The 25,924-nt window shown below is 32.9% G+C and overlaps 5 protein-coding genes across 5 annotated transcripts; 3 read left to right on the plus strand and 2 right to left on the minus strand.

The window, feature by feature from the left end:
* Nucleotides 1-857: 857 nt before the first annotated feature.
* LOC105952298 (3-ketoacyl-acyl carrier protein synthase III) lies at nt 858-5,729 on the plus strand. Its single transcript, XM_012975833.2, has 8 exons — nt 858-1,619; nt 2,591-2,739; nt 3,245-3,381; nt 3,633-3,738; nt 3,838-3,956; nt 4,095-4,159; nt 4,253-4,475; nt 5,384-5,729. The coding sequence occupies exons 1-8, from the start codon at nt 1,438-1,440 to the stop codon at nt 5,603-5,605; spliced, it is 1,203 nt and encodes a 400-aa protein (XP_012831287.1). The 5' UTR covers nt 858-1,437; the 3' UTR covers nt 5,606-5,729.
* Nucleotides 5,730-6,693: 964 nt separating this feature from the next.
* Nucleotides 6,694-9,531, plus strand: GS1 (Haloacid dehalogenase-like hydrolase (HAD) superfamily protein). Its single transcript, XM_012975831.2, has 6 exons — nt 6,694-6,925; nt 7,523-7,747; nt 7,929-7,989; nt 8,072-8,219; nt 8,326-8,405; nt 9,216-9,531. The coding sequence occupies exons 1-6, from the start codon at nt 6,838-6,840 to the stop codon at nt 9,346-9,348; spliced, it is 735 nt and encodes a 244-aa protein (XP_012831285.2). The 5' UTR covers nt 6,694-6,837; the 3' UTR covers nt 9,349-9,531.
* A 1,144-nt stretch (nt 9,532-10,675) lies between these two features.
* LOC105952295 ((DL)-glycerol-3-phosphatase 2) lies at nt 10,676-12,736 on the plus strand. Its single transcript, XM_012975829.2, has 6 exons — nt 10,676-10,966; nt 11,431-11,655; nt 11,783-11,843; nt 11,930-12,077; nt 12,176-12,255; nt 12,364-12,736. Exons 1-6 carry the CDS (start codon nt 10,870-10,872, stop codon nt 12,494-12,496), a joined length of 744 nt encoding a protein of 247 aa, XP_012831283.2. The 5' UTR covers nt 10,676-10,869; the 3' UTR covers nt 12,497-12,736.
* A 198-nt stretch (nt 12,737-12,934) lies between these two features.
* On the minus strand, nt 12,935-13,934 carry IAA33 (indole-3-acetic acid inducible 33). Its single transcript, XM_088824073.1, has 2 exons — nt 13,363-13,934; nt 12,935-13,107 (listed from the first exon to the last, which is right to left on the minus strand). Exons 1-2 carry the CDS (start codon nt 13,821-13,823, stop codon nt 13,023-13,025), a joined length of 546 nt encoding a protein of 181 aa, XP_088680199.1. The 5' UTR covers nt 13,824-13,934; the 3' UTR covers nt 12,935-13,022.
* Nucleotides 13,935-20,633: 6,699 nt separating this feature from the next.
* Nucleotides 20,634-25,705, minus strand: LOC105952294 (NADPH--cytochrome P450 reductase). Its single transcript, XM_012975828.2, has 17 exons — nt 24,883-25,705; nt 24,630-24,689; nt 24,460-24,536; nt 24,238-24,295; nt 24,045-24,128; nt 23,820-23,926; nt 23,512-23,697; nt 23,254-23,346; nt 22,934-23,159; nt 22,750-22,833; nt 22,422-22,573; nt 22,232-22,328; nt 21,993-22,142; nt 21,825-21,902; nt 21,614-21,736; nt 21,417-21,530; nt 20,634-21,131 (listed from the first exon to the last, which is right to left on the minus strand). The coding sequence occupies exons 1-17, from the start codon at nt 25,228-25,230 to the stop codon at nt 21,051-21,053; spliced, it is 2,118 nt and encodes a 705-aa protein (XP_012831282.2). The 5' UTR covers nt 25,231-25,705; the 3' UTR covers nt 20,634-21,050.
* Between the last annotated feature and the right edge of the window lie 219 nt (nt 25,706-25,924).

The following is a 25,924-nucleotide window of genomic DNA, read 5'->3' on the forward strand; positions in this document are numbered from 1 at the left end:
TTTATTAGAACGATTCGCAAAGAAATTTAATCGAAACCTTTAAAAAGACGTTGTTACTAATGAATATAGAATTGAGACTTCACGATTTTCTTAAAAATAAACAATATATACCCCCACATAAAAAAACATCTTGTTATTTCAGGAAAAAAAAATTATAATTCATAAACCATAATTCTGAAATTTATCCAGTATTACGCACACATTATTTTCAATGTTTTAAATGCCAATATAATAAGGGGTAATTTACGGTGACCCCCTGAGGTATGATTAAATTAAAAAAAAACCCCTCTTGTTTGGATAATTACAGCCAACCCACTCAATTATGAATCTTCTCACACGTCCACCTTGCGCCGTCATATACATTTAGTAATCTTCTAGATTATGTGGAATCTTCTTCAGTTTATACCCATTTTACCCTATTCGAGCCCCACGTTTTCAAACAACACGATCATAACATCCGTCTATTGACTTGTAAATATCAGATTGTGGTGCATCAGAAACTGCATTTTTGCACAAAACAAGTACAAACTAGAGAACATTCCACATAATCCAGACGATTTCTGTTGAATTTCACAGCATAAGAATGAACGTGTAAGAAGATTATAGTCGAGGATAATTGTAATTATCCAAACATAAGAGGTTTTTTCGTAATTTAATCTGACCTCGTAGGTGGCCGTAATTTTTTTTTTATTTTTAAATCACTTCATGGTTCATAATCATTTCAGATTTATTCAGACATGATATTAAAAGCCATGAATTAATTATTCTTAAAAACTTTGTTTTCTCCACACAAAAAAAAAAAGTACACCTCAGTAAGTTTGCTAATAATGTAGCTCAACAAACATAGTTGACTGTCCAATTAACAACACCCTCTACAAAGGAGTAGCCACTAAAACCCTGCGAAATTACATTTCAGTCCCCAACTGAACCACCCAGCCCGGGCCCCTGGCCCTGTCGACACACCCAGGGGCAAAATAGTAACTTCACAGAAATAGGATGTGCCGGAATCCCTACTTTAGCACAATTTGCTTTGCCAAGATTCAGTCTCGAGAAATGGCAGATGCAATCTGCATGATAGACATGAGTCACTCCTCCCTCTCTTCAAACTGAAATAGAATAGATACAGAAAACCTGTATCTATACATCTGTAATATTTTTTTTTTTATTTCTTTTCTTTTTCTTACATGCATTTGCATGTGCGATAAAAAAGAGAGAGAGAGAGAGAGAGAAGATTTGCATAGGAATTTTCATCAATTTACTACTAAGTAAAGATCCATCGTGTTCTCCGTCAATTTTATTTTATTTTCGATTGGAGTTTCTTTTTATTTTATTTATTTATTGGTTTCAATAAATAAAAAAAAAGGGCGATTAATCGTTTCTTGTGAAAAGTGCTTTGTAGAAACAAAAAAAAAATAGATAATCAGAATTGAAAAAAAAATGGCGAATGCATCTGGGCTGTTTAATCCAGTGGTGCCGAGTGTGAGGAGGAGGTTTTCTCCATGTACAGGCATTTATCGATCTGGGTTTTGGTTCTCTGAGGGCGGGTCCAGGGGTATAGTGTGCTCCACCACTGCCCACGGTGAACAGAAGCTCTCCTCTTCTGAATCTAGACCACCCAGGTAATTAATTTATTAAATTCTTGGGAAAAAAATTCAATCTTTACATGTTTACTTCGTTTTTGATTTCTGGGTTTTTATTGTTTTACTATGTTGGTGATGAAATGTTTATTATTGGGTGTTTTAAATAGTGTGTAAGAAATGTGATTTTTTTTTTTTAATTGATTTTTGATTGAGGTGGTGTTCTTGTTATTTCACTGAATGTGCTGCAATTAGGGGTGTAAAGGAATCGAGTCGAGCCGAACTTACGGTTGTTCAAGCTTTTTTGAACTTTTATTCGAGCTTTCGAGTTTTGTTAGAGCTTGGTTTGATAAGTAATTGAGTCGAGCTCGGCCGAGCTCAATTCGAGTAGCTTTCTTGATTTCTGTACATGTTTTTTTCCCTAATCGAACTCAAGCCGATTTTCAGCCCTAAGACCCTAATTGAAGGTATTTTTTATTTTTTATTTTTTATAAATAAGACCGTTTCTCTAATGAGGCTGCTCTGAGACCATACGAACTCTTACTTTTGAAGTGATTTTATATGTTGAGCTACAACATGCGATATTGCTCCCGTATTGTTTGTTTAGCTAACTTCTCTTTATCCCCGATCAAGAAATTTCATATTTCAGTGATGGTTACAGAGTTGTCGAATTTATAAAGTTTAATAGTTTAATATTAATAATTTAGAGTTGAACATGTACTGAACGTATTAACATTTGACTCTCGTTATGAATCTTTTGATTGGGCCTCATTCGTTTAGATTAGTTAAACTATATATTGTTTATCTACTGTTTGGATGGGAGGATTCGTATTTGACGGAGGATTAGTTAGAGATATTTCAAATAACTCCAAACGAGATAAATCTGAAATCAACCACAATGACTCGAAAATTAGAGCCAAGTATTTGAAATTCCATCGAAATTTCAATTCAATGTGATTGTTTTAGTTATACTTTCGACTAATTTCTAATCACAAATTGAAAATTTTATTCAGGCTTGTTAGCAGAGGCTGCAAGTTGGTCGGATGTGGCTCTGCAGTACCGAGTCTTCAAATATCGAACGACGATCTCTCGAAAATTGTTGACACTAACGATGAATGGATATCCGTTCGGACAGGAATTCGTAATCGAAGAATACTTTCTGGTATGTTTTTTTTTTCTCCCTATTTTTCTGTGGGCGATTACATATACTATAAAACTTGTTAGAACATGTTATATTGATCGGCTTTGTGATTATATTTACCTATCCCCACTGGTAAAATTGATGTTAATTTCAGTGTCGTACTTGTAATTTTGGGATTTAAACTACCTTGTGGGCCCCAACGAAATGATTTGGATATCGGAATAATGCTTACTTTTGAACGAAAAGGGATGATACAACAGTCTATATCTCCAAACTTACTTTGGAATACTGAAAAATTGAATCTTTGGACAAAGTTTACCACTTATTTAGAATACAGAAACAGAATAGTTTAGTAGTTATGCAATTCTGTACGGCTGATCAATACACGCAGAGTTCACAAGTATACTAATTTGTATATAAGCCCTTTTTTTTGTTTTAACTTTTACGAAACGGAATTTTGTGAAATTTGTTTAGCTTTTCTAGATATCAAACGCGGCCTTATTCTTAAATTACAATGATCCCACAGGAAAAGATAGTTTAACAGATCTGGCTGCAGAGGCAGCAAAGAAAGCTCTCGAAATGGCAAATGTCGACCCTAATGACGTGGACCTCGTCTTGTTGTGTACTTCAACTCCCGAAGATTTGTTTGGTAGTGCTCCACAGGTATACACATATTATATATATATATATATATATATATATATATATATATATATATATATATATATATATATATATATATATATATATATATATATATATATATATAACTGTTCTTTCGAGGGGCAAGTAAAAATAAACTGCCAACGTCTTTTTCGACTAGTCGATCTTTGCACTCTTCCGAATCGTTTATTTCTTAAAAAAAAAAAATTCCTTTGTGTTATTTACGTTTCTTCTGGTATATTTTATTACAGATTCCAAAAGCGCTTGGATGCAAAAACAATCCATTAGCTTACGACATTACTGCTGCATGCAGTGGTTTCGTGTTGGGCCTAGTATCAGCTGCTTCCTACGTTAGAGGTATTAAAAAAAAAATCAATTATTTTATTTATATTTATTAATTAGCTCTATTACGACTACCGAAGTTATTTTTTCGTTTTCGTTTTTTTCAATATTTAGGGGGTGGCTTCAAAAATGTTTTGGTGATCGGGGCTGATGCTCTGTCGCGCTACGTCGACTGGACAGATAGAGGATCTTGCATCCTCTTTGGTGATGCTGCTGGTGCCGTTTTAGTACAGGTACTGCTTACGTCATATCTCTTTAATACGACTACTTTTTTGCAATATTCTATAAATTAATATTTTCTGATATTTGGAACGAGAATTATATGCATGATTAATATTATTTTTATTTTACTTTTTATTCTTCTCCTGCAGGCGTGTGATCCTGAAGAAGATGGTTTATTTGCTTTTGACTTGCACAGTGATGGTGACGGACAAAGGTCTATATAATATATATGCTCGTCAACTCCGTAAATTTCAAGAATTTATACAAATAAGCAAATAATAACCTTAATTTTTTTTCATTTTTGCAGACACTTAAATGCAACGATGAAGGAAAATGAAAAGGACGGAGAATTGGGTACAAATGGTTCGCTACTCGGACTTTTACCAAACGGGTCATCGTACTCGTGTATACAGATGAATGGTAAGGAGGTGTTCCGGTTTGCTGTTCGTGTGGTCCCACATTCTATCGAGTTGGCTCTAGAGAAGGCTGGTTTAACTGGATCTAATATAGACTGGTTGCTTCTTCATCAGGTATTTATACAACCTATATTTTTTTATTTTTTTTGAGTTTGATTTATCAATTTGCATTATACATACATCATGTTTATATATGACTTAGGGTAAATTATAGAAATTACCTTGAAGTTTTGGCTTTTGACCTATTTAAAAAAAAAGGGTAAATACTACTTAAACGCCCCCTGTGGTTTGAGCTTTGTGCACATGACCCCCTTGTACTTTCAATATAAGCACATGACCCCCTGTAGTTTGAACTTTGTGCACATGACCCCCTTGTACTTTTCATATAAACACATAATAACCCTCCTATGGTATTCCATTTGGTGAATAATCATTCTCATTGAAAGATAATTTTTTTGAAAGTACACGGGGGTTATGTGCCTATATTAAAATTAAAGGGGGTGGTGTGCAATATTGAAAGTAAAAGGGGGTGATGTGCACAAAGTTCAAACCACAGGAGGTAAGTGCTATTTACCCAAGAAAAATTCAAAATTAAGTTTGTAAATTACAAATGTACCCATTTTGGGGGTATTTATTGAACTTATTAAAAAACGAATAGTGGTATGTGAAGTTATAGGAAAATAGAGTAGAAGTATAAACTTAGGCGTCATTTGGTTGCGCTTATAAAAGAAGGGTTTTCTTGCATTTAATGCCCATGTGTTTACTCTAATTGTAAAAACACTCCCCGTATTATAAATAATAGCAAACATCCCCTTCGATTCAATTTTTTTTATAGCAAACTGCTCCCTAAAAACTCACCATTTAGAGGGTTTGTGTGCTAAAACAAATGCATCATAGGGGGTTGTTTGCTAATATTTATGACATTGGGAGTTTCTGACAAATATTCGATACAACGCAGTGTTGCTAAATGCAAGAAACTCCATAATCTTTTATCGAATCAATTTGTATTTTTATTTTTGCAGGCGAATCAAAGAATAATCGATGCAGTAGCCACTCGTTTGAAACTACCATCAGAGCGTGTGATATCGAACCTAGCAAATTACGGGAATACAAGTGCTGCATCGATTCCATTGGCATTGGACGAAGCTGTTCGAAGCGGCAAAGTACAAAACGGTCATACTATAGCTACTGCTGGTTTCGGAGCTGGCCTTACTTGGGGCTCTGCTATTATTAGATGGGGTTGATTATTATTATTATTGCATTAAATTAACTTTTTTTTTTTTTGCGAATTCGTTTTTTTTCCCCTTCGACTTTGTCCGAAACTGAAGTTTTTTTTTTGGACATCAATAATATGTATTCTTTGTCTCATGGTCTTTGTTGCTGAATAGCTTTTTTGGGTTAAATACAGTTTGCACCCCTGTACTATCATCGCTGTCGCATATACCCCTTGACCCGTGCCGTCCATGTTTGTTAGACAAGTTTCCCCTTTCAATAGCTGTTGGAAAATTTCAGACCAAAATACCCCTTTGATTGCGTATAAAAGGTGTGCATCATTCTTCACTCATTTGTACTTAATTTCTTCCCAAGTTTCTTTTCCAGCCTTTTGTTTTAACCAGAATTTTTGAACAAATTTTATATTCTAGAAATTATTTTTTATTTCTTTTTAAATTTATAAATAAATTACTTGATTTAAAAATGTCTTTCGGTAGTTCAAATACTCAAAATTCATGTTTTAGGTTCAAACACTACATTTCATATTCTTCTGGAACCAGTTTTGTTTTGATGTACGTGATCGATTTTTTTTTGCCCAAGTTACATTGAATTTCTATCAAATAAGGGCAAGGGTAAAAAAGTAACTACATGGTAAAAACTAACACTGTTAGAGTTGTTTGGTAATGTGAGGGGCTGTTTTGTCGCATTTTATAGTACATGAGGTATATGTAATAGTGACGATATTGTTGTTTGGATGTATTTTGATTAGTGAGAAGTGTTACAAGTAGTTTTTGAAAGGGCCATAATATACCCATCTATATCTATATAATATATTAAAGTGAAATCCTCTTGTATGAAATCGAAATCCGAAAATCCGAAAACCCGAAACCTAAATACCCGAATACCAAAAAATTGAAATCGAGACCCGAAACCCAAAAATCCGAAACAGAAACCTAAAAACCTAAACCAAAACTCGAAAATCCAAAACCCGGACACCCGAAAAATCGAAACCTGAAACCGAAATCGAAACCGAACGGGTCCCTTTTTTGAATGATTCCCATTAGGAAAAAGAAAACGAACACAGCAGCGATTTAATTAGAAACGCTTGGACAGTTGATGCGCTTTCGTCTTGAATTTTAATTGTAAATTCATAAATAAATTAAAAAAAAAAAAAAAAAAAAAGGAAAAGAAAACTGGTAAATAGCAATTGGTCCGTCTTCCCCAAATAATCTGAGATCTCCAGCTCCACTGTGACGTCACTAAAATGGCGAATACACGTAGCGCAATTGACGATCCTTCAACTAAGCCCTCAATTACTCACGTCATTTTCGATATGGACGGGCTTTTACTCGGTAATCGCCATTGCTTATACAATTCCAATTTTTTTGCCACAAACTAAATTTATTCACTAAACTTAATTATGCTAAGTTGATTTATGTTGTTTACAAATATTTTGCCCCTTCTGCTGAACTTTACAATGTCAGATTTTTCATTCGATGCTTTGATTAATTTTTACTGGTTTTTTTTTTTCTTTTTCTTTTTTAATTTTGAAACATTTTAGCGTTTGTTTTCTGTTCAGTTGCTTCTAATTTATTCTTTTTGTTAAGAAACTCCAGCTGATGTTGTTTTTTTTATGTCTGGTAATAGATCAGTTTAATTATAAAAAAAAAAAAAAAAATCGATACATGACCTTAGTTTTAGGAAAGAATAACTATAGAATTGCTCGATTTTTTCCGTAATGCATTGTTATTATAAACTGAATGCATTGATAGCTTCTTGTAATTCAGAAATTTGATAGATCACCTAAGCTTCGCAGTAAAAGAATCTAGAGAAGAAGCTTATTGCCACATTTTTTCACTGGTTAATGAATCGGAACAGAATCTTGTCTGTTTGATCGTAGGTGTTCGTATGCTCGGTACAATAAATTTTTTTCTTGGGTGTTTTTTCAGACACGGAGAAATTCTACACTGAAGTGCAGGAGATAATCCTTGCTAGATACAATAAAACATTTGATTGGTCTCTCAAGGCTAAAATGATGGGCAAGAAGGCGATTGAAGCTGCTCGTGTTTTTGTTGAAGAAACTGGGATCGATGGTTTACTCTCAGCTGAAGATTTTCTTGTAGAGAGAGAAGATATGCTGCAAACTATGTTCCCCACAAGTGAACTCATGCCAGGTTTTTTATCTTAATAATCGAAAGATTCGAGTGATAGTAGATAGTCGAGACTCACTTATTTATAACCTTTCGACTAATGAAAGCCGTTGAAAATAACTTCCAAAATAGTCGTAACATGAAATTGGAATTTTGCAACATTAAACCGATCGAACTTCACTGCCTTATATTTGTACTATTACAGGTGCCAGTCGTTTGATTCAGCACCTCCATGCGAATGGAATACCTATTTGTGTTGCAACAGGGTATTTTCGATTTTTTTCTGAATTAGCAGGCCGATTTAATGGATGTTGCTATTTTTATTTTAATTAATGTGTATTTTTGCAGTTCGCACACGAGGCATTTTGAATTGAAAACACAAAGACACGGTGAACTTTTCTCACTGATGCATCATATTGTACGTGGTGATGATCCGGAAGTTAAACAAGGGAAGCCTTCGCCGGATATATTCCTTGCAGCAGCCAAACGATTCGAGGTGTTATTCTTATTGATTAATTGAGTTTTAAAAATGTGCCGAAAATATTCAAATCACTATTTCACTAGAAAATAAATAAATAAAATACATTTTTGCTTGTTTGCAGGGCGGACCAGTTGATCCGAAAAAGATTCTTGTTTTTGAAGATGCGCCATCTGGCGTCCTAGCAGCTAAGAATGCTGGCATGTAAGTCATTTCTTCCAGAAATTGTTGTGTTATTAAAAGACGAGTTGATGTGTTGGTGGTGGATTTTATTGATGAATATGGTGAACAAAAAAATCGACTTCTTACTTGCGATGCTTCATAAAAGCCAAATTCTCTGACATTTTTAAATACTTTGCTATTTCCCTTAGCCCGAACCCGAACCCGAACCCGAACCCGAAAACCCGAAAACCCGGAAACCCAAAACCCAAAACCCAAAACCCAAACCCCGAAAATGGAAACCGGAACCCAGAACCAAAACCGAAACAGGAAACCCGAAACAGGAAACTGGAAACCCGAACTCGGAACCCTAACCGAAAACCGAAAACGGAACCCGAAAAGCCCAAACCGGAAACCCGAAAACCCGTAACCGGAAACCAAAACCGAAACAGAAACCCGAAAACCCGAAGCCTATATTTAGCTTTAGAAGCAGAAAAAATAGGCTTGTTATCATGATATTCTTCTAGGTCAATTACAAACATTATCTTGAGGTTTAACCTGTTGCAAATGAAAAAAAAAAAAAGAAGCTCGTAAATTACTAATAACCCCCTTGACATTTTTTCTTGTTAATCTTGCAATTGCACCTACTTGAAGAAGGGTGTTTGTAAAACAAATATGAAGGGAAGTATTTGTACTCTCTCAAGGGCATGTTCATAATTTTTCGAGTTGGTTTTTTCCTATAATTAGATTAAACCTCAATAATAGTTTTTTTTTTGTAATTAACCCCTTTTTTTCTCCTAACAAAAGAATTACGGTTTTTTTTTAGTAATAATTGTATTCGAATTTACGATGCAGGTCAGCGATCATGGTTCCAGATCCAAGGTTGGATAGCTCTTATCACGAAACTGCTGATCAGGTTCTAAGCTCTCTTATGGACTTTAATCCAAGTGAGTGGGGCCTACCTCCTTTCGATAAACCACCAACTTAAATACATACATTCTATGATTTAGAACAGCATCATCGTTTCTGGATTGACCCCGTCTGAAATATGTAACTCGTGTTTTATTTATATATAAATTTGGAAAGGACAGTGCAATTTTGTTGCAGTTACTAATTCATTGTTATTCGAACAAAGATTAATCATAGTATTGGAGTAAAGTTTCTTGGATAACAGTTTTTGTTTGTGCCGACACCCTTTTTCTCCCTCGAAATTCCATTTTGTAGTTTCTCTTTGTTTATAGATTTCGATTTGTGGAAATTGGTTTTTTTGTATCCTCTATCGACTATCTTGACAAGTACGAATCATTGTCTTAATCGTGTATTCATGTTCGTTCGCTTGATAGATTTGATTGATTTCGATATATTATTAATTGAAAGTTGTTCATGTGCATCTTTTCGCTGAGCAAATTGTAGGCATATTTTCGTTCTCAATAGAAAAATATTACGGTAACAAATATTGTTTTGCTATGATGCATGGAAACTTCTAGTCACATGTGTTTCCATGTTTCGGAAACGTTCTGGAAACCGAAACATCACGACACCAGTCGAAAATGTTTCGGGTTTGTTTTCATAAATATTTAAAAATTTCGGGGACGTTTCTAGTAATAATGAAAAATGGTAACACTTTTCCACCAAAAAAAATCAAAAACCCATTTTAAATAAAAACTCGGAATTGCATAAGCGTAAAACATTTCTTTTGTCTATTTTTCACTTCTAGTGGTGTTCTAATATTTTTTGTAGATGCTAATTCCACTAGCATAAATTTATATGCTCTCAATGTAATTTATGGAATGATAATTTAGATGGTAATCTGTAAAAAAATATACAAGTTTGCAGATACAAATATGTAATTAACGATGTATTTAAGTTCAACAATATTATAATATTTTTTTTAAATTACGAATGTACCCCTATAGTTTTAATATTTCTCCGTGTTCATTTTTCCGTTTCTCCGTGTCTGCGTTTCCGTGTCTGTACTATATAATTTTCTTCAAGATGTCAAACTCTTAAAAAAACACTTACAAAAATAAATTTGGATTAGATTGGTAAAAGTCGCTAGCTTGATAACCTGAGACATTTAATAAAATGGATTGGTATCACAATGTATCTATAACAATTTGAAAGATAAGCTAAAATCTTTGATATTGATTTGGACTTTATGCTATTGGTCAGAATATATATTAATTATTTAATTTAAGAATTTAATTAAATCTAATATAAAGGAGTGTTGAGAAACAATGGTTAACCTAACATAATTAATTAATTAATAAATACTAACACATTATAAACGCAGATGTGTAGAAAATAATAAAATATGTTTACCCAACAGAGAATTTATTCTGGTAATCAAATTGTTACAATATCAAGCACGCACAACTCTGCATCAGCAATACATCGTGAATCAACTTCTTCTACGAAAAATATTAAATATAATAATATTCAAAAAAAATTCTTCCTTCGTCTCTCTTCTCCGAAGAATCCGAGATCTCCAGCTCACTGTGTAGCTCCAATGGCGGCGAATAAATGTAGCCTTGCCGCCGCCGATGCTCCGTCAACTAATCCGTCAATTACTCACGTCGTTTTCGACATGGACGGACTCTTACTCGGTAATCGCCGTTAATTATAGAATTCCAAATTTTGAAATTATTCGCACAATTTGATTTGATTTTATCTCCCAATGCATATTTTTGAACAAGTTTCGGAAACCTAATTTTGATTTTATGTTGTTTTCGGTGGGTTGATTAAATTTTTCTGATGGTTTTGTTGATGAATAGTTTATCCGTACAATTGCAGAATTGCTTCATATTATTCTTCTGGTGTGCATAATCTGGAAAGTAGTTCAGCATTGATTTTCTATTCAGTTGCTTCTAATTGATTCCTTTTGTTAAGAAATCGCTCGATTTTGTTTGGTAATCGGTATGCATTGTTAGAGTAAACTGAATGCACTGATAGTATCCAAGCATACACATTATATATATGATATTGAACCGGATGAATTGATAGAACAAACTATTGGCTTCTGATCTTGAGTCGAAACCGATGAGTTTTTTTTTTTTTTTTTTTTTATCAGATACAGAGAAATTGTACGGTGAAGTCCAGGAGAATATTCTAGCTAGGTACAATAAAACATTTGAGTGGTCTCTCAAGGCTAAAATGATGGGGATGAAGGCAATCGAAGCTGCTCGACTTTTTGTTGAAGAAACCGGACTCAATGGTTTACTCTCACCCGAAGAATTTCTTGTTGAAAGAGAAGATATGCTGCGGACTATGTTCCCGGCATGTGAACTCATGCCAGGTTTCTTATAATTAGAAAATTTCCCTAAATTAAAATTTCACAACTTTCGAATTTAAAACAAGTTCTAGTGATTTTTTTTTTCTCGTTTCCGTTATTAATTTAGTGTAATTAATCCTTTGTATGACAGGGGCCAGTCGTTTGATTCAGCACCTCCATGCGAATGGAATACCTATTTGTGTCGCAACAAGGTATTTTGCAATATTTTTCTTATTTTTCGGAATTAGCAGGCCGATTTAATGGATGTTGATATTATATTTAATGCGTCTTATTACAGCTCCCACACGAGGCATTTTCAATTGAAAACGCAAAAACACGGCGAACTTTTCTCACTGATGCATCATATTGTACGTGGCGATGATCCAGAAGTTAAACAAGGGAAGCCTTCGCCAGATGTATTCCTTGTAGCCGCCAAAAGATTCGAGGTATTATTCTTATATTTAACTGCTATATAATTAAAAAAATGCCAAATAATTCAAATCACTCTTCAACTAGTATTCATGATTTTCACTCGTTTTTGCAGGGCGGACCAGTTGATCCAAAAAAGATACTCGTTTTCGAAGATGCGCCAGCTGGCGTCCTAGCAGCTAAGAATGCTGGCATGTAAGTCGTCCTTGCTTATCATAGATTATACCTCTATGATAGTTTAATGAATGTAAATTCTTACTTCTTATATTAATAGTAATAATTGTATTTGAATTTACGATGCAGGTCAGCGATCATGGTTCCAGATCCAAGGTTGGATAGCTCATATCATGAAACTGCCGATCAGGTTATAAGCTCCCTTTTGGACTTCAATCCAAGTGAGTGGGGCCTACCTCCTTTCGATAAACCAGCAAGTTAATCATCATACGTTGATTGATTTTTGTTGCGATTACAAGTTCGTTATTATTAAAATTAAAATTAGATAATACTATTGGAGGAAAGTTGTCTTGGATAAGAATTTTTGTTTGTGCCAAGACCCTTTTTTTTCCTCGAAATTCCTTCGTTACTATCTATTTATTCATGGATTTCGAACACAAATGTTGGATTTGAGTTTGACCATTTGCTTTATATCATTGACTTCATGGTTTGGATTTATTATTATGATAGTTTGTAGTTTTAATTGTTTTAGTTGTTTTTTTTAAAGTGTTTGTGTCCGTAAAAAAAATTGCTAGCATACAGAAAAACCTTCGTTTACAGTCTTATTTATGCTACACCGGGTGAATTACATCGGTAGTATTTATGGTAGATCTTCACACACAAAAATATTCTTGCTTGTGAGTTGCCCCTTTAGGATAGGTAAAGACTGAAAATATTTTTTTATAAATAAAATTAAATTGGATTATTTATTCTAAACAAATTAAAATACTTCATTGCAATCTAAATAATCAATTAATAATACCATCTTTCTTCTTCCTTGAATTCGCCTTTGCTGGCAATATTCTGATTCTCTTAGCCACTCTAACAAAATCCCTGCAAACATCAAAATAACCTAATTAAATACATATTAGCATATTCAACATAACTCAAAAACCCTGCAAGAATTTCAGTTCAGATCTCCAATAATTTATAATATAATTAACTAATATACATGCACGATCGTGTATATAATTAATAATAATTAATCTTATTTATCGTAAGACAATATTCATAATAATCGGAAAATTAAAATTTTGATATATGGTATTAATGTAATTATTAATGCTAATAACAGTGATATGTGCTTACTTCCAGTTGAGATCACCAACTAAAAGAAGATCATTTTCCATGTCTTCGTACGCAACGAGATACCCCGGAACGGCATTCGAAATATCAAGATTATTAATAATACCGTCATTATTACTAATATCGGTATTATCGTAATTAATTATATCCACAAACATCTGTCTGAGTGCCCACGCCAAGCTCTGGTAGCTGCCGTGTTTGTGGAGGCTGATGCGCTGGCAGATTGATCGTCCCTCCAGCACCACCGTCACCGGAGGCACCGCCGCCGCCGCCACAAGGTCGCCGTCGAACCCCCCGGAAAATGCGGGTAATTGCAGCAGGGTTTTAGGGTTTGAAGAAGAGACTGGAATATTAATTGTTGGGGCTAGTTTGTAATTTTGGAAATTTGGTGGGGCGGTATAATTGGTCGTCGAATGGTTCGTTCTCTTTACGGATTCTTGCATTTGAGAATCGAAGCTGCTCATTGTATTTTCTTTTCCCTTCTTTTCTTTGGAAAAATATAATTCTTGATAAGGTGAAGCTGAGGTGTTTAAGTGTGTGTGTAAAACATGTTTGTGAGTGAGAATATATATATAGAAGGAGTTTAGTGTGTGTGTGTGTGTAAAACATGTTTGTGAGTGAATGTGTAAAGAAGGAGAGATCTAGAGCACAAATGTCGGGCAACGGTCAGGATGGTGTCTGAAACAAACCCTAAACTCGAGCTATGGTTTTTCGAGCTTCAAAGCTGCCATTAATTAGCTATATATGAAAATCCACTAACAACTGTCATTTTGCCCTAAAAAATCCCTACTCTATATATTTAGTGTGTGAGACTAATTAATTATTGAATATGTACGAACTTTAGAGGTTGTTTGGCTAAACTTATAAGATGTTAAAAGGAGCATATAAGATGTTTTAGAGTTTATAAGCTCTTCCAAAGTGTTTGGTAAATTTTTAGAAAAAGATCTTAATTTTTTTTAAAATAAACTGTTGGAGAGCAAATAAGATCTTTTTAAATAAGTACCTCTACCCTACCTTTTTATTTAAGATCTTTTAATGAGTAAAAATAGGAAATAAGCCCATTATCCAAACACTCTAAAATATTATCCTAAAAATAAGATGTAACAGCTTATCAGCTCTTAAAACATCTTATCGGACGTAAGAGCTTATCAGCTGTTTAAAATAAGCTTAGCCAAACACCCTCTTAATCTTTGTTCTAATGATTTATATATATAAGAATGGAGTAATATTTAAATAAAATAAAACCTCTTTGTTAAGATAAAACTTGCTTAATTTATTTCTCCTTTCTTTGCATGAAACCTCATAATATAAGTTAATTAATTGCCAAAAAAAATAGAGACGGGGATTTGATGCAATTTTTTAGTTGTTTTGATAATTTAATTTGTTAAATAAATATACATCTATATATAAGTTTGGAAGATGTTCTATAGTTTAATTAAAAATTTAGGCAAACGCCCTCTTATATAGTAATTAAATTGCAGTTTGCCAACACTATGGTTAAAGGTCCCAAGCAATTAATTATGATAAAGCAACTAGGTGCTTCATTAATGTCAATTAACTATATAATTGTACGACAGCTAATTAAACCAAATCGATTGTTTGCTTGTGAATGCAAAAGTGTTTTTTTTTTTTTTTTTTTTTATTTCCATATGATCAACGCTTTCTAGATCGAGTTTGTTGCAGAAGACTTGTCCAATATAGTTTTTACATTTCATGTGATTTGAGGATTATCAACGAAAATTTAATTTACTCAGTGCACGTATATAATTGCGATTTTTTTATATTTTCTTAAAATATATTATTCACAAAATTTGTCCTTTTCCTTTTATTTTTCCCAAACATTTATTAATAAAAAAAAAGGGAGGTTGTGATCGTGTTATTAGGTGAGTAAGCAATACACAATAGTATATATAGTGCATGAGTGATTTTGTGATGTGGTGTTTCTTGATTGGGATTGTGGAATTTATGCGTGAAGAAAAAGTAAGATAGTATATAAATGAAACATAAAGTGTATAAGAAACAGAAGTTAATTAATTTGTAATAATAATAATAATAATAATAATAATAATAATAATAATAATAATAATAATAATAATAATAATAATAATAATAATAATAATAATAATAATAATAATAATAATAATAATAAAATAAAAGGGAAAATGATAAAGAAATAGGCATTGTAAATTGGACGCATGGGCTAAGGAGACGACCGCGCTGCAGTAGGCGAAGGGCTCGCTACTTTGACTCCAAGGTGGTCGGGTTGGCACTCTAATCTATGACCATTTTATATGAGTTTTGTTTACTATGAATATATATATATATATATATATATATATATATATATATATATATATATATATATATATCAATTTTCTCCCTCTTACTTTGGGTCAGAATCACTTTAACACCTCGTACTTTTAATTGCATCGATATACCTTCTACATTTGTACAATTGTACATCTTTGTTAGTTTTCATGTTTTTGACCTTGACACAGTTAGGTCAAGGTTTGTGAATTACAGAAATGCCCTTTCAGCTGGTTTGATGTTAACAATGTTCTTCCACTCACATCTTCCATCAAATCCCTAAATCACTTTAACCCTAGAAAAAAAATAGCAACTTTCTTGACGACTTTTGGTTTGGTTGTTTTGCTCGACAACAAAGGTATGACTGTAAACGATCCACCTTCAGAAAGTATGGGCTCAAATAACATAAAATGAAGTTGGAGCAACGTGAACTCTCTCAAAATATTAATAAATATAGAATCAATTGCTACTGTGGTATGTTTTGTAAGGTTTAATATTACAATTGGTATTCTTTGAGGACAAACCTTCCATTAAATTAGAAAGATTCATATTAAATGACTACAATTAGGAGATTTCGATAATTACGAATACTTGAGGGTTTGTTTGATAATTGACATTAGTTCTGATGTACCGGTAAATTACCCATAGTTTAAAACATGTATTGTAAAATAAATTTCAAGCTCCTGTTTGAGTGATGTGTCCAATTATCCGTATTTTTATAAATTATAGTCTATTATCTACATATCGCATATAAAACATATCTAAGCATTTTATTCGTTCTAGGTACTTTTCTGGATAATTTTAGTAGCTAAATCTTTCATATATTTATAAAAAAGTTTTAGTACCTAAATTATAGTCACTACATTAAGACAACCCAAACCCTATGTTAAGTCCTAACCTTTGTTAAAAATTAACCTTCTCAACCCTCTCCATAAGTTCATCCTTATGTTTTTCAAGATTCGCGAAATGAAATTTTCCAAACAAAAAACAAGAAGAAAAGAAAAGCATGAGCATGTTATAACAAAGATTCCGAATAATAATACTAATACAAATAATACTAAAATACATTAGTTCTTTTTGAAAGAATTAATAGAATGGTCAATCTTCTTTTGAATCGCTACCGACGGGTTCTCGACCTGACGCTATGAATAAGTTTAGTCCTTTGTTCTTCAAGATTATCGAGCTGCAGAAGTGCCACCTCGTGCAAGCTACCAAAGTGCCCGGAGTGTTCGTTGTGTCTACTCCCCATATTCCCTGTTTGTGGACTTGAGTTTCGAGACAATGAGAAGATAAAATATGTAATTTTTACATATGTTCTACAGATAAGTTGAAAGTTAAAGCATGACAAGTTGGAAGTTGAATGTACTCATGGTAACTTAACTTGTGTGAATGTGTTATCTATCATGTGAATGTGTTATCTATGTAAACAAATACTAGTATGAAGTACGGAGGCGCAGTGCCTAGCTAGCTGGTGCCAAATATATAACTTGTCAACAAAAATCAATTTAACTTGCATATAATTTAGAAACATAATAATTTTAAGCATTACTATAATAAAATTCGGGATAATGCTGGTGGCTTATTTTTTCATTTAATAAATAAAGTTTCATATAACATTCAAATATTTAAACTCTACGGTCAGATTCCTTGAATGAAAAAAAAAAAACCAATGGCAGCAATGAATTCGATTTTTTGATAACCTGATAAATGTGGGCTTCAAAGTATATATTATTGGGTTAGATTATAATTCTTAAGTTTAAAAGCATAGCCCAAAGCCCAAACAAATCCAAGCACAGTTTAATTTATTGCAAATATGTGAGAAGGCAAAATATATTAGGCTGCGGCTATATGCAAGACTAAAACCACTTGTGCAAGACTAAATTATATTTTTAATGTATAAATACTATAATACCCTTACTTGTTAAAAAATAGGAAATTCTAAATGTGCAAGACCAAAAATTCAAAAACACAAAAAACCCTATCACAAGACCATAAGATCACAAGCAACTCTCATCTTCTCCATCTTCCAAAACCCACAAGACTTTTCTCCTTCCTCCTCCATAAATCCACAAAACATAAACATTCAAAATCATCAAAACTCAACAAATCTTAAAAAGATGGCAAGTATGGAGTCAGAAGACATCAAAATAGAAGATTCTACGGTGGAAGAACCCAAGAAGGTATGCATTTATGGGTTTTTTAGCTAGAATACCGTTTTTTTTTAAATACCAGCGCAGACGCAGTCGACATGTACATGTCGAATTTTATGGGTAAAAATCGACATTTAGATGTCGATTTTGAGGCATACAATTCGACATTTGGCAATGTCGAATTTGTGCTATAAATTCGACATGTCAATGTCGATTTTTACCTATAAAATTCGACGCTTAAGTGTCGATTTGTAGCACAATTTTTCGACACCTTGGTGTCGATTTTAACCAGTTTCAAATTTAATTTGGTTTTCCTTTTTTTTGTTAGGTTGAACAAAATGAGGAAGGTGGGCGTAGGTGGTGGAGGTTGGACGGCGGAGCTTGGGGGGCGGAGCTTTGACGGCGGAGAAGGTGGGTGTAGGTGGAGAAGGTGGGCGTATGTAGGGTTTGAGGAGGGGGTTGTTTGTTTTTTTAATTCACCATTTTTTTTTTATTTATTTTTTCCTCATTATTTGTATTTGGTTTTGCATGAGAAAAAAAAAACCAATTTAATTTATGGATATATTTGTTATTTTATCTTAACAAAATAGAATCTTTTGGAATCTTTCTTTAATTTGATCTTGCACAAGTGGAATTATTATTGCATATAGCCGCAACCAATATATTACTTAATGCATGAAGTTGAACGAAAGAATCCCATATATTATCAATATCGAATTATCGATTCATTACAATAATCATATAACGATATACCAAAATATTAATTACAAATAAAATATTTTTATGTGAAAAATAATACGATAAGTTCTTAGTGTGCAAATTAGTTATTCTAGTTTAAGTTGTCTTAATTTTTGGTGTGTGTTAATTATAATGGTGATACAATTCTATGTTACAAATTTTTTTTATTATAATTTGATTTTGGATATAATTCATATGAGTTGGTTAATAATCTATATTAAAAATATTTATGCCTTAAATATTAAATTTTGGGCATTGAAAAGCTAGTTATACTATGAAATTTTAATAGTTTGTACAGAAAACAATATTCGTTTATACAAATTTTATTTGTTTTGAAGAATAAAATTAACTAGAGTTGCACTATGGGAAATTTAATTACAATAATGCAGCAACACATGTCCTCTTCTGTTAGGGGAAATCTCCAAACTTTCATTCAAATCAATTCAATAGTTGACTATTTGGATATTATTATTCAAATCAATTCACGTTTTTTTAAACAAGAAATAGTAAACTTCTTAGTTAGAAAATTCTAATTTTTTTCTAGAAGTAGCAATGGTAGAACGCCAATAAATTAATAAATTGTGCTTAAATAATATTTTTTTCTCGTTCCTGAATAATTTAATATTTTACTAAATTAATAGAATTCATTACTCATAAATATACTAATTTATAGAAGTTTAACTGTATTTAATTGTTATTTAAATAATAAGGAAGTATCAATTCAATTCAATTCAGGAAGAAAAAAAAAAAGATTAATAAACAATTATCAACCACAAATCCTTGGTGGCGACGGTCTCAACACGTGAAAGCTCAATTCTCCTTTCCTTTGATTCTTTATATTTATTGCACGGTTCTACATTTGTTGTCCTAAAGTCCAATTTAATTAATTAACTCTACACCCCTATTTTATTACAATTTAATCCTACCTAAAGTCTAACTTAATCAATATAAAAAAGGAAATGAAAATCAATTTTAGATACTAGAAAGATCCATTGAATTTTTATTTTTTATTTTTGGACAACTGCACCAGCAAAGTGAGCTGATAACATGATCTTCCTGCAATAGCTCGTAAATCGCACAAGAAATATAAATTATGCTAGGTTAATTATGTATAATAAAATCGACCTAGAAATATCCGCCTCGGAATTTGATAGACAGGACGTCGTCACATCCTAGTTCCTACCTACTAATAAGGATTTTTTGTGGAAATATACAAAATATTTCAATTACTTTGGAAAACAAAAATAAAAATAATTTTAAACTAGTACAATTTCTAACACATTTATCCACAAAGTTTATGGAGGTAACATAAAATTAGAATTGCATATTTAGAAAAACAATCAACTAAAAATGAGATGGTTGTATTATGAGGATATCAATATTAAATATGAGAAAATTTTGGAATATTTAGGATTATATTGACAATTAAATTAAATAAAGAATTGAAATTTTCAATAATTGTATATACATTTCCATTTTCGTCCAATAAAATCACAAATAAAAAAAAAAGGTGACTCTTTTAAAAATTAGAATGAGTAAATAGTTCCAAAATCGAAATATTTCAGGTTGGATTTGTGGAATTTAGAATTTTCGTTCCGATTTTCACCTATGTTCACTCTACTTTTTTTTTTAATTATTATATTCCGCACGTGTTGACAACTCTTATTTCCCCTCTATTTTCATTCATTTAATTCTTATTTTTCAATCATTTGATAATAATAATAATAATAATTATTATTATTATTATTATTATTATTATTATTATTATTATTATTATTATTATTATTATTAAATTTTTTTTTTTTAGTGAGGGTTGGGGCTTGGCAGGCTGGGGGTTTGGTTCACCTACCAACCTCCTTCATTGCAATTATATCAGCACGCGCACTCACGTGTCACAGATCCAATCCCACCTACATCTCTCTTTTATTCCCAACAATTATTCTTTATTTTTTATTTTTTATTTAGTACACAAAATTGGTTCATATAAACCATATTTTCTATAAAACTAATATAATTTTAACAAACTAAAATAAAGCCAGATTTAAAACAACAATACTCTTTTCTAGTATGTCACAAAACTAACAAATAAATTAATTTCTTATAAATCTCGAACAATAAAAACAAGACATTTAATAATTATACATACATAAGTGCAAAAACAACATGTGTTGTCTATCTGAACCATCTTGCCGGCTCATTAGGAAAGATTACAGAGAGTAACTACACCTACTTAGCATTGTCTCAATCATTATTTCGTATATATATATCGTACATACTCGTATACATATATATATAAATATATATAAAACGCACGAAGAAAAAAAATCCCGTAAATTAACTAAGTCGAAAAGAATCACAAAGAACTAAAAGATGATCATGGCATTCTTGCTGAGGGTGGCATATTTAACCTCCTTTCTGCGTTTTTTTTTTCTTTTCGGTATCGACAAATACAACAATGGTGGTTTCCTTTTATTTCTTTATTATCGGAGGAATTAATTACCAAACATCACGCAAGTATCTTCCATTCATTTGCAGATTCTTCACGAAGCTTTCGGTTTTGGAATTGTCTAGAGATCCCTGTAATAAGATTTTATTTAGTCATTAGTTCTCGAGTAAGCGATCCATCACAATCGAACCAACCAAGAAAACAATAAAACAAGAAAAAACGAATGGACATTTTCGAAAGGACGCGAGAAAAATGACAACCACAAAAAAGGATGTGAAGGTGGTGGTTCCAACAAGAAAACAAATGACCCCCACCAATAATAATAATAATAATAATTATTATTATTATTATTATAAAAAAAATTAAAAAGAAAAGAAAAATGACATGTGCATGTGCATGTAAAAGGAGACACAAACCTGTTCTTGGACAATAGCGTGGAGTGTTCGATGAACATCACGAGCCATGCCTTTGGCATCTCCACAAACGTAAACATAGCCTCCTTCCGAGATCATATTCCACACATCCGCAGCCTGTTTATAGATTAAAAAAATAAATCAAAAAAAAAAATCGCAATTAAATATATTTAACATGTTAATAGAAAAATTGTTTGTACCTTTTGTGCCATCTTGTGCTGCACATATTCCTTAGTCGGTCCGTCTCGTGAGAAAGCAAGGTCGAGCTCGGAAATCACTCCAGCTTCGACAAAGTTACTCAACTCGTCTTGGTAAATAAAATCCTGCAGTAAGTAAAAATCGAAGATATTACAATTGTATATTTTAATGAAGTCTAAGTTAGTTAAGAGATGTTTTGGTGAATTAACTAACCATTTTACTGTTTCTGCATCCGAAAAATAATATAGCAGGGCCGAGTTCAGCTCCGGATTCCTTTATTGCTAATCTTTCCTGAAAATATAAACAGAGAATTAATTAAATTATTCTAGAAAAATGAAACACAATTAATAAAGATGAATGCTTTTTTTTATTTATAAAAACCTGAAGAAAACCCCTAAATGGAGCCAATCCAGTTCCAGGACCAATCATTATTATCGGAGTTTTAGGGTCAGAAGGGAGTCTGAAATTAGATGTCCTAACGAAAATCGGTGCCGAAGAGCAATCGAGACTTTCCTCTGATGGCACAGCATTCTGGTAAAAGAAGCAACCAAAGTTATGATAAAACAATTTTCATTTTTTTATTTTATTTTACTATCAATTTTGAGCTGAAAAATAAATACCTTCATCCATGTGGAGCAAACCCCCTTGTGGATTCGTCCTGTGGGTGTTTTCTCGTGTACTAATGCACAAGTCACGTGGATTCTTTCTCCTGCAATCCTGGAAGAACATAATAAAGAATCTTTGTATTAATATATATATATATAAGAAAGCGAAAATTAACTCTTGAATTGTAGTTGGTGAAAAACTCACTTTGGGGAGGATGAGATAGAATAAAATCGAGGCTGTAAGCGAGGAGCAACTGCAGCAAAGAAAACACCGAGTGGAGGCTTTGCAGATGGGAATTCATTCATCACCTCGAGTAGACTTCTTTGACTTGCAACAACATATTCAGCATATTCTTCCTGAAAATACACAACATTTTCCGATAAGGGCACGTTTGGTTCATTCGATCACGTTAACCGACCAAGATTATTTAACAATCCACAAAATCCCATCTTTCAAACCAAACAAGGCCTAACAGGATAAGGGGGTAATTTTAATGTGCAACGACATAATTAAACAAATTTTAATCACTAACCTTTCCAGCTGGAGAGGCAAGATGTTTGAGCCGATCAGCTTCACTTGGATCAGAAGCATACACCGCTAATGCAAGCAAAGCAGACTGGAAAAATAGATACATTCTTACTCGTTAAATCCAATACAAAATGCAATTATATATACGGGCATATTTATTTAAATTATAAATATATGCATATATATACCTTTTTGGGAGCACTCAAAAGATCGGCATATCGAGTAAGAGCAGTCCTCAAAGTGCAAGGAGGGAAAGGAGGCGGCAAACCGCTCCCACTGAGTGGAGTTCCATCTTCTTCATCAATGTGAACTGAGAAATACGTTTGTGGAGATAGATCGAGTAGCCTTTCTGCTTCCTCCACTGTTTCGATTAAATTCTCACAGTATACACCAACATGATCCCCTGTTTCATACCTAAAGAATATAATAGAAAAATAGTTAAGAACGAAACTTAATCAATAAGTCGACCTAAGTTGACTGTTCAATCAAGTATGCAGTAGAAACTCACGCTAATCCAGTGCCAGATATGTCGAATTCCAAGTGAGTGCAAGAACGGTCAGATGCAGGGGAGTGAAGCTCTTTCTTCACAGCAACATTTGCTCTTTTAAGACAAACATATATATAAATGTTAGGTTAAAAAAAATAATAATGTGCACCCCTCTCAAATTATACAAGAATCCAAAATATGTACATACATATATATATATATATATATATATATATATATATATATATATATATATATATATATAGGCAAAGTCGGTACCTGCAGGGATGTAGAGCATCATAAACAGCATTGCCATTGGCTGAGCTGTAATCCGAGACAGATTCATCTGATTGGTCAAGGAATTTAACGCGATATTCCAAAACCGCCGCAGTGTATGGAGTAGTAACAGTTGCATCATCTCCATCAAGAAGTACTTTATCCAACTCGGGCCACACCAATTCGCGCCTATATTGCATTATTGGGAAAAAAAGGACAAATTTTTAATCCATTATCTAATTATATTTCAAAAAGACGGACGAATTCAATCATATAAATAACGATTTTTCTTTTCTTTCTTTTTTCTGTACCATGCAGTGAAATCATCTTCAATGCATTGATCGTCGTCTCCAAGACCCACCGGGACAAGCCTCTGTCCACCTTGCTCGGTAACAATGTTATCCACCTCTATAGCAATCTGTTACACAAACACGAATAAAAAATTAAAAACAACAAAAGAACTAACTACAAAATCGAACAATTAATCGCGTGCTGGCAATCAAACATATGTAATTACAAAACATGTATATATGTACCTTGTTGAAATGCTCATATTGCCTGTTTCCGAGGCCGAATACACCATACTGGAGATTCTTAAGCCAATCTCCTCTCTCTTTTCCCTATACCACAAAATAAATATAAATTAAACCCCAAATCCAAACCTGGTGAGAAATTCAAGAAATATTTTATTACTGTCTTAATTTTATTTTTTATTATTATTATTTATACCTCAATAAACCATTTGTAAAATCTGGCTGCATTGTCAGTTGGTTCACCGTCTCCATATCTGCAAACAACCAACGCTCAACCAACTCAATAAATTACAAGGACCAAATAAATATTAGTTTACTTAACACTATGAACTGGCACTTGTTGGACAAGCACAAGAAGGTATTGTCTTTATGCAATTAAAGGATAGTTTTGGACTCTAGAATAAATAAATAAACATACGTGGCCAAGAAGAAGAAAACCAAATTCTCTTTCTTCATCTTCTCCTCATACTCTTCATCATCGGCCGCATAATCATCCTATAGCAGATCAGAAAATAAATTAATTAAGAACATTAAAAAGTAAAGTAAATCTGCAATTTAAATAAATAAAAGTAAAAAATTAAAACTTACCAAGTCAATTACTTTAAACTTGGCCTGCTGATATCTAGCTTTTGCTTCCTCAGCTAGTGCCTAAATAAAGAAAATCAATCATTTAATAAAATAAAATAAAATTATCATTAGTAATTTATGAATATTTAAATTGACATTCAGGATTTCAATTTTATGACAAGATCCAATTGAGGATTCCAATTTTTTAGTTTTTACTTATTTGATTTTCAGAAATTTCAATTGAAAAAATTAGGGGAAATACACTTTAATCTACCTTAGCAAAGCCTTCGGCAGTGCCAGTCTGCGTGCCGTAGAAGATGGTGACTTTCTTCTTCCCGTCGTCGACCTCCTCCGGCTCCGCCTTGGGAACCACCAGCTTCGGCAGCTCCACCGCCTTCTTCTTCGCCGATCCCGCCCGCCTCCACATCAGAAACACGAGGCACCCGACGAGCACCGCGACGGAAGTGCTGACCAACATGACGAGGTCCTTGTTCTCCAGCAGCATCGCCACCAGCGCCGGCGGCGCCGCCTCCGCGGAACCGTTCGAATTGTCGAGTCTGACCCCTTTCAGGATCGCCGACATCAAATCGAACGGCGAAAACTTCTCGGGAGTGGATTCCATGAGTTAATTACTGCTCCGAGCTAGAAATCAAAACGGAAAATCAAAAGAATTACGCCTCAATCAAACAAAAAAATAAATAATTTCCTCCTTTATTTTTCTTCTTCAGAGTCTCTCCTTATTTGGAATTGTGGGGAGGTTTGATGAACTTTGTAGGGAGAGCGTAGTTGTGGTTGGAGAGACTCTGACTTCTACGGAATGAGAGAGAGAGGTTTTATGTATGGAGCTTATATGGTGATTGGAGGATGTAGAGAGAGAAAATGTTAGAGAGAGAAAGTAGAGAGGAGAGAGAGAGAGAGAGAGAGAGAGAGATGGAGGGAGCAAGGAAGCACTACAAACGCCTACCAAACCAGACTGGTCAAAAATCAAATTCCACCTATTTCTTTCTAACCTTGGTTAGATTTGTTAATTCTCATTATTTAATATTTTTTTTTATTATAAATACATGTCAATATGTCACGTTTACGTAACCAAAAAAATAAAAATAATATTTTTTCTATAAATTAATAACCCACTTGAATAATATATTCTTTCGGTTCTGATTCGATAAAAATATAGTAAATTATTAGCTCGACAAATTAACAATTTATTAATTCCGACCGTATAAATTTATAGAGATTTAGCTGTAATTAATTTTATGCAGAAATTAAAAATTGTCACATGAGAGTTGGAAAATTTTAAAATTAGCTTAGCTTCC

This window comes from Erythranthe guttata, chromosome 10 (genome assembly GCF_056151865.1).
Source record: "Erythranthe guttata isolate IM_541 chromosome 10, IM_541, whole genome shotgun sequence".
NCBI lineage: Eukaryota > Viridiplantae > Streptophyta > Magnoliopsida > Lamiales > Phrymaceae > Erythranthe > Erythranthe guttata.

Coding starts and splice junctions, on each gene's coding strand:
- LOC105952298 (XM_012975833.2), top strand. CDS start 1,438: ATGGCGAATGCATCTGGGCTGTTTAATCCAGTGGTGCCGAGTGTGAGG. Junction 1,620..2,590: donor TCTGAATCTAGACCACCCAG/GTAATTAATTTA, acceptor AATTTTATTCAG/GCTTGTTAGCAGAGGCTGCA. Junction 2,740..3,244: donor TAATCGAAGAATACTTTCTG/GTATGTTTTTTT, acceptor ATGATCCCACAG/GAAAAGATAGTTTAACAGAT.
- GS1 (XM_012975831.2), top strand. CDS start 6,838: ATGGCGAATACACGTAGCGCAATTGACGATCCTTCAACTAAGCCCTCA. Junction 6,926..7,522: donor TATGGACGGGCTTTTACTCG/GTAATCGCCATT, acceptor GTGTTTTTTCAG/ACACGGAGAAATTCTACACT. Junction 8,220..8,325: donor CAGCAGCCAAACGATTCGAG/GTGTTATTCTTA, acceptor GCTTGTTTGCAG/GGCGGACCAGTTGATCCGAA.
- LOC105952295 (XM_012975829.2), top strand. CDS start 10,870: ATGGCGGCGAATAAATGTAGCCTTGCCGCCGCCGATGCTCCGTCAACT. Junction 11,844..11,929: donor CCTATTTGTGTCGCAACAAG/GTATTTTGCAAT, acceptor GTCTTATTACAG/CTCCCACACGAGGCATTTTC. Junction 12,078..12,175: donor TAGCCGCCAAAAGATTCGAG/GTATTATTCTTA, acceptor TCGTTTTTGCAG/GGCGGACCAGTTGATCCAAA.
- IAA33 (XM_088824073.1), bottom strand. CDS start 13,823: ATGAGCAGCTTCGATTCTCAAATGCAAGAATCCGTAAAGAGAACGAAC. Junction 13,108..13,362: donor GTTGGTGATCTCAACTGGAA/GTAAGCACATAT, acceptor TGATGTTTGCAG/GGATTTTGTTAGAGTGGCTA.
- LOC105952294 (XM_012975828.2), bottom strand. CDS start 25,230: ATGGAATCCACTCCCGAGAAGTTTTCGCCGTTCGATTTGATGTCGGCG. Junction 23,160..23,253: donor ATATCTGGCACTGGATTAGC/GTGAGTTTCTAC, acceptor TATATTCTTTAG/GTATGAAACAGGGGATCATG. Junction 22,329..22,421: donor TCTATCTCATCCTCCCCAAA/GTGAGTTTTTCA, acceptor ATGTTCTTCCAG/GATTGCAGGAGAAAGAATCC.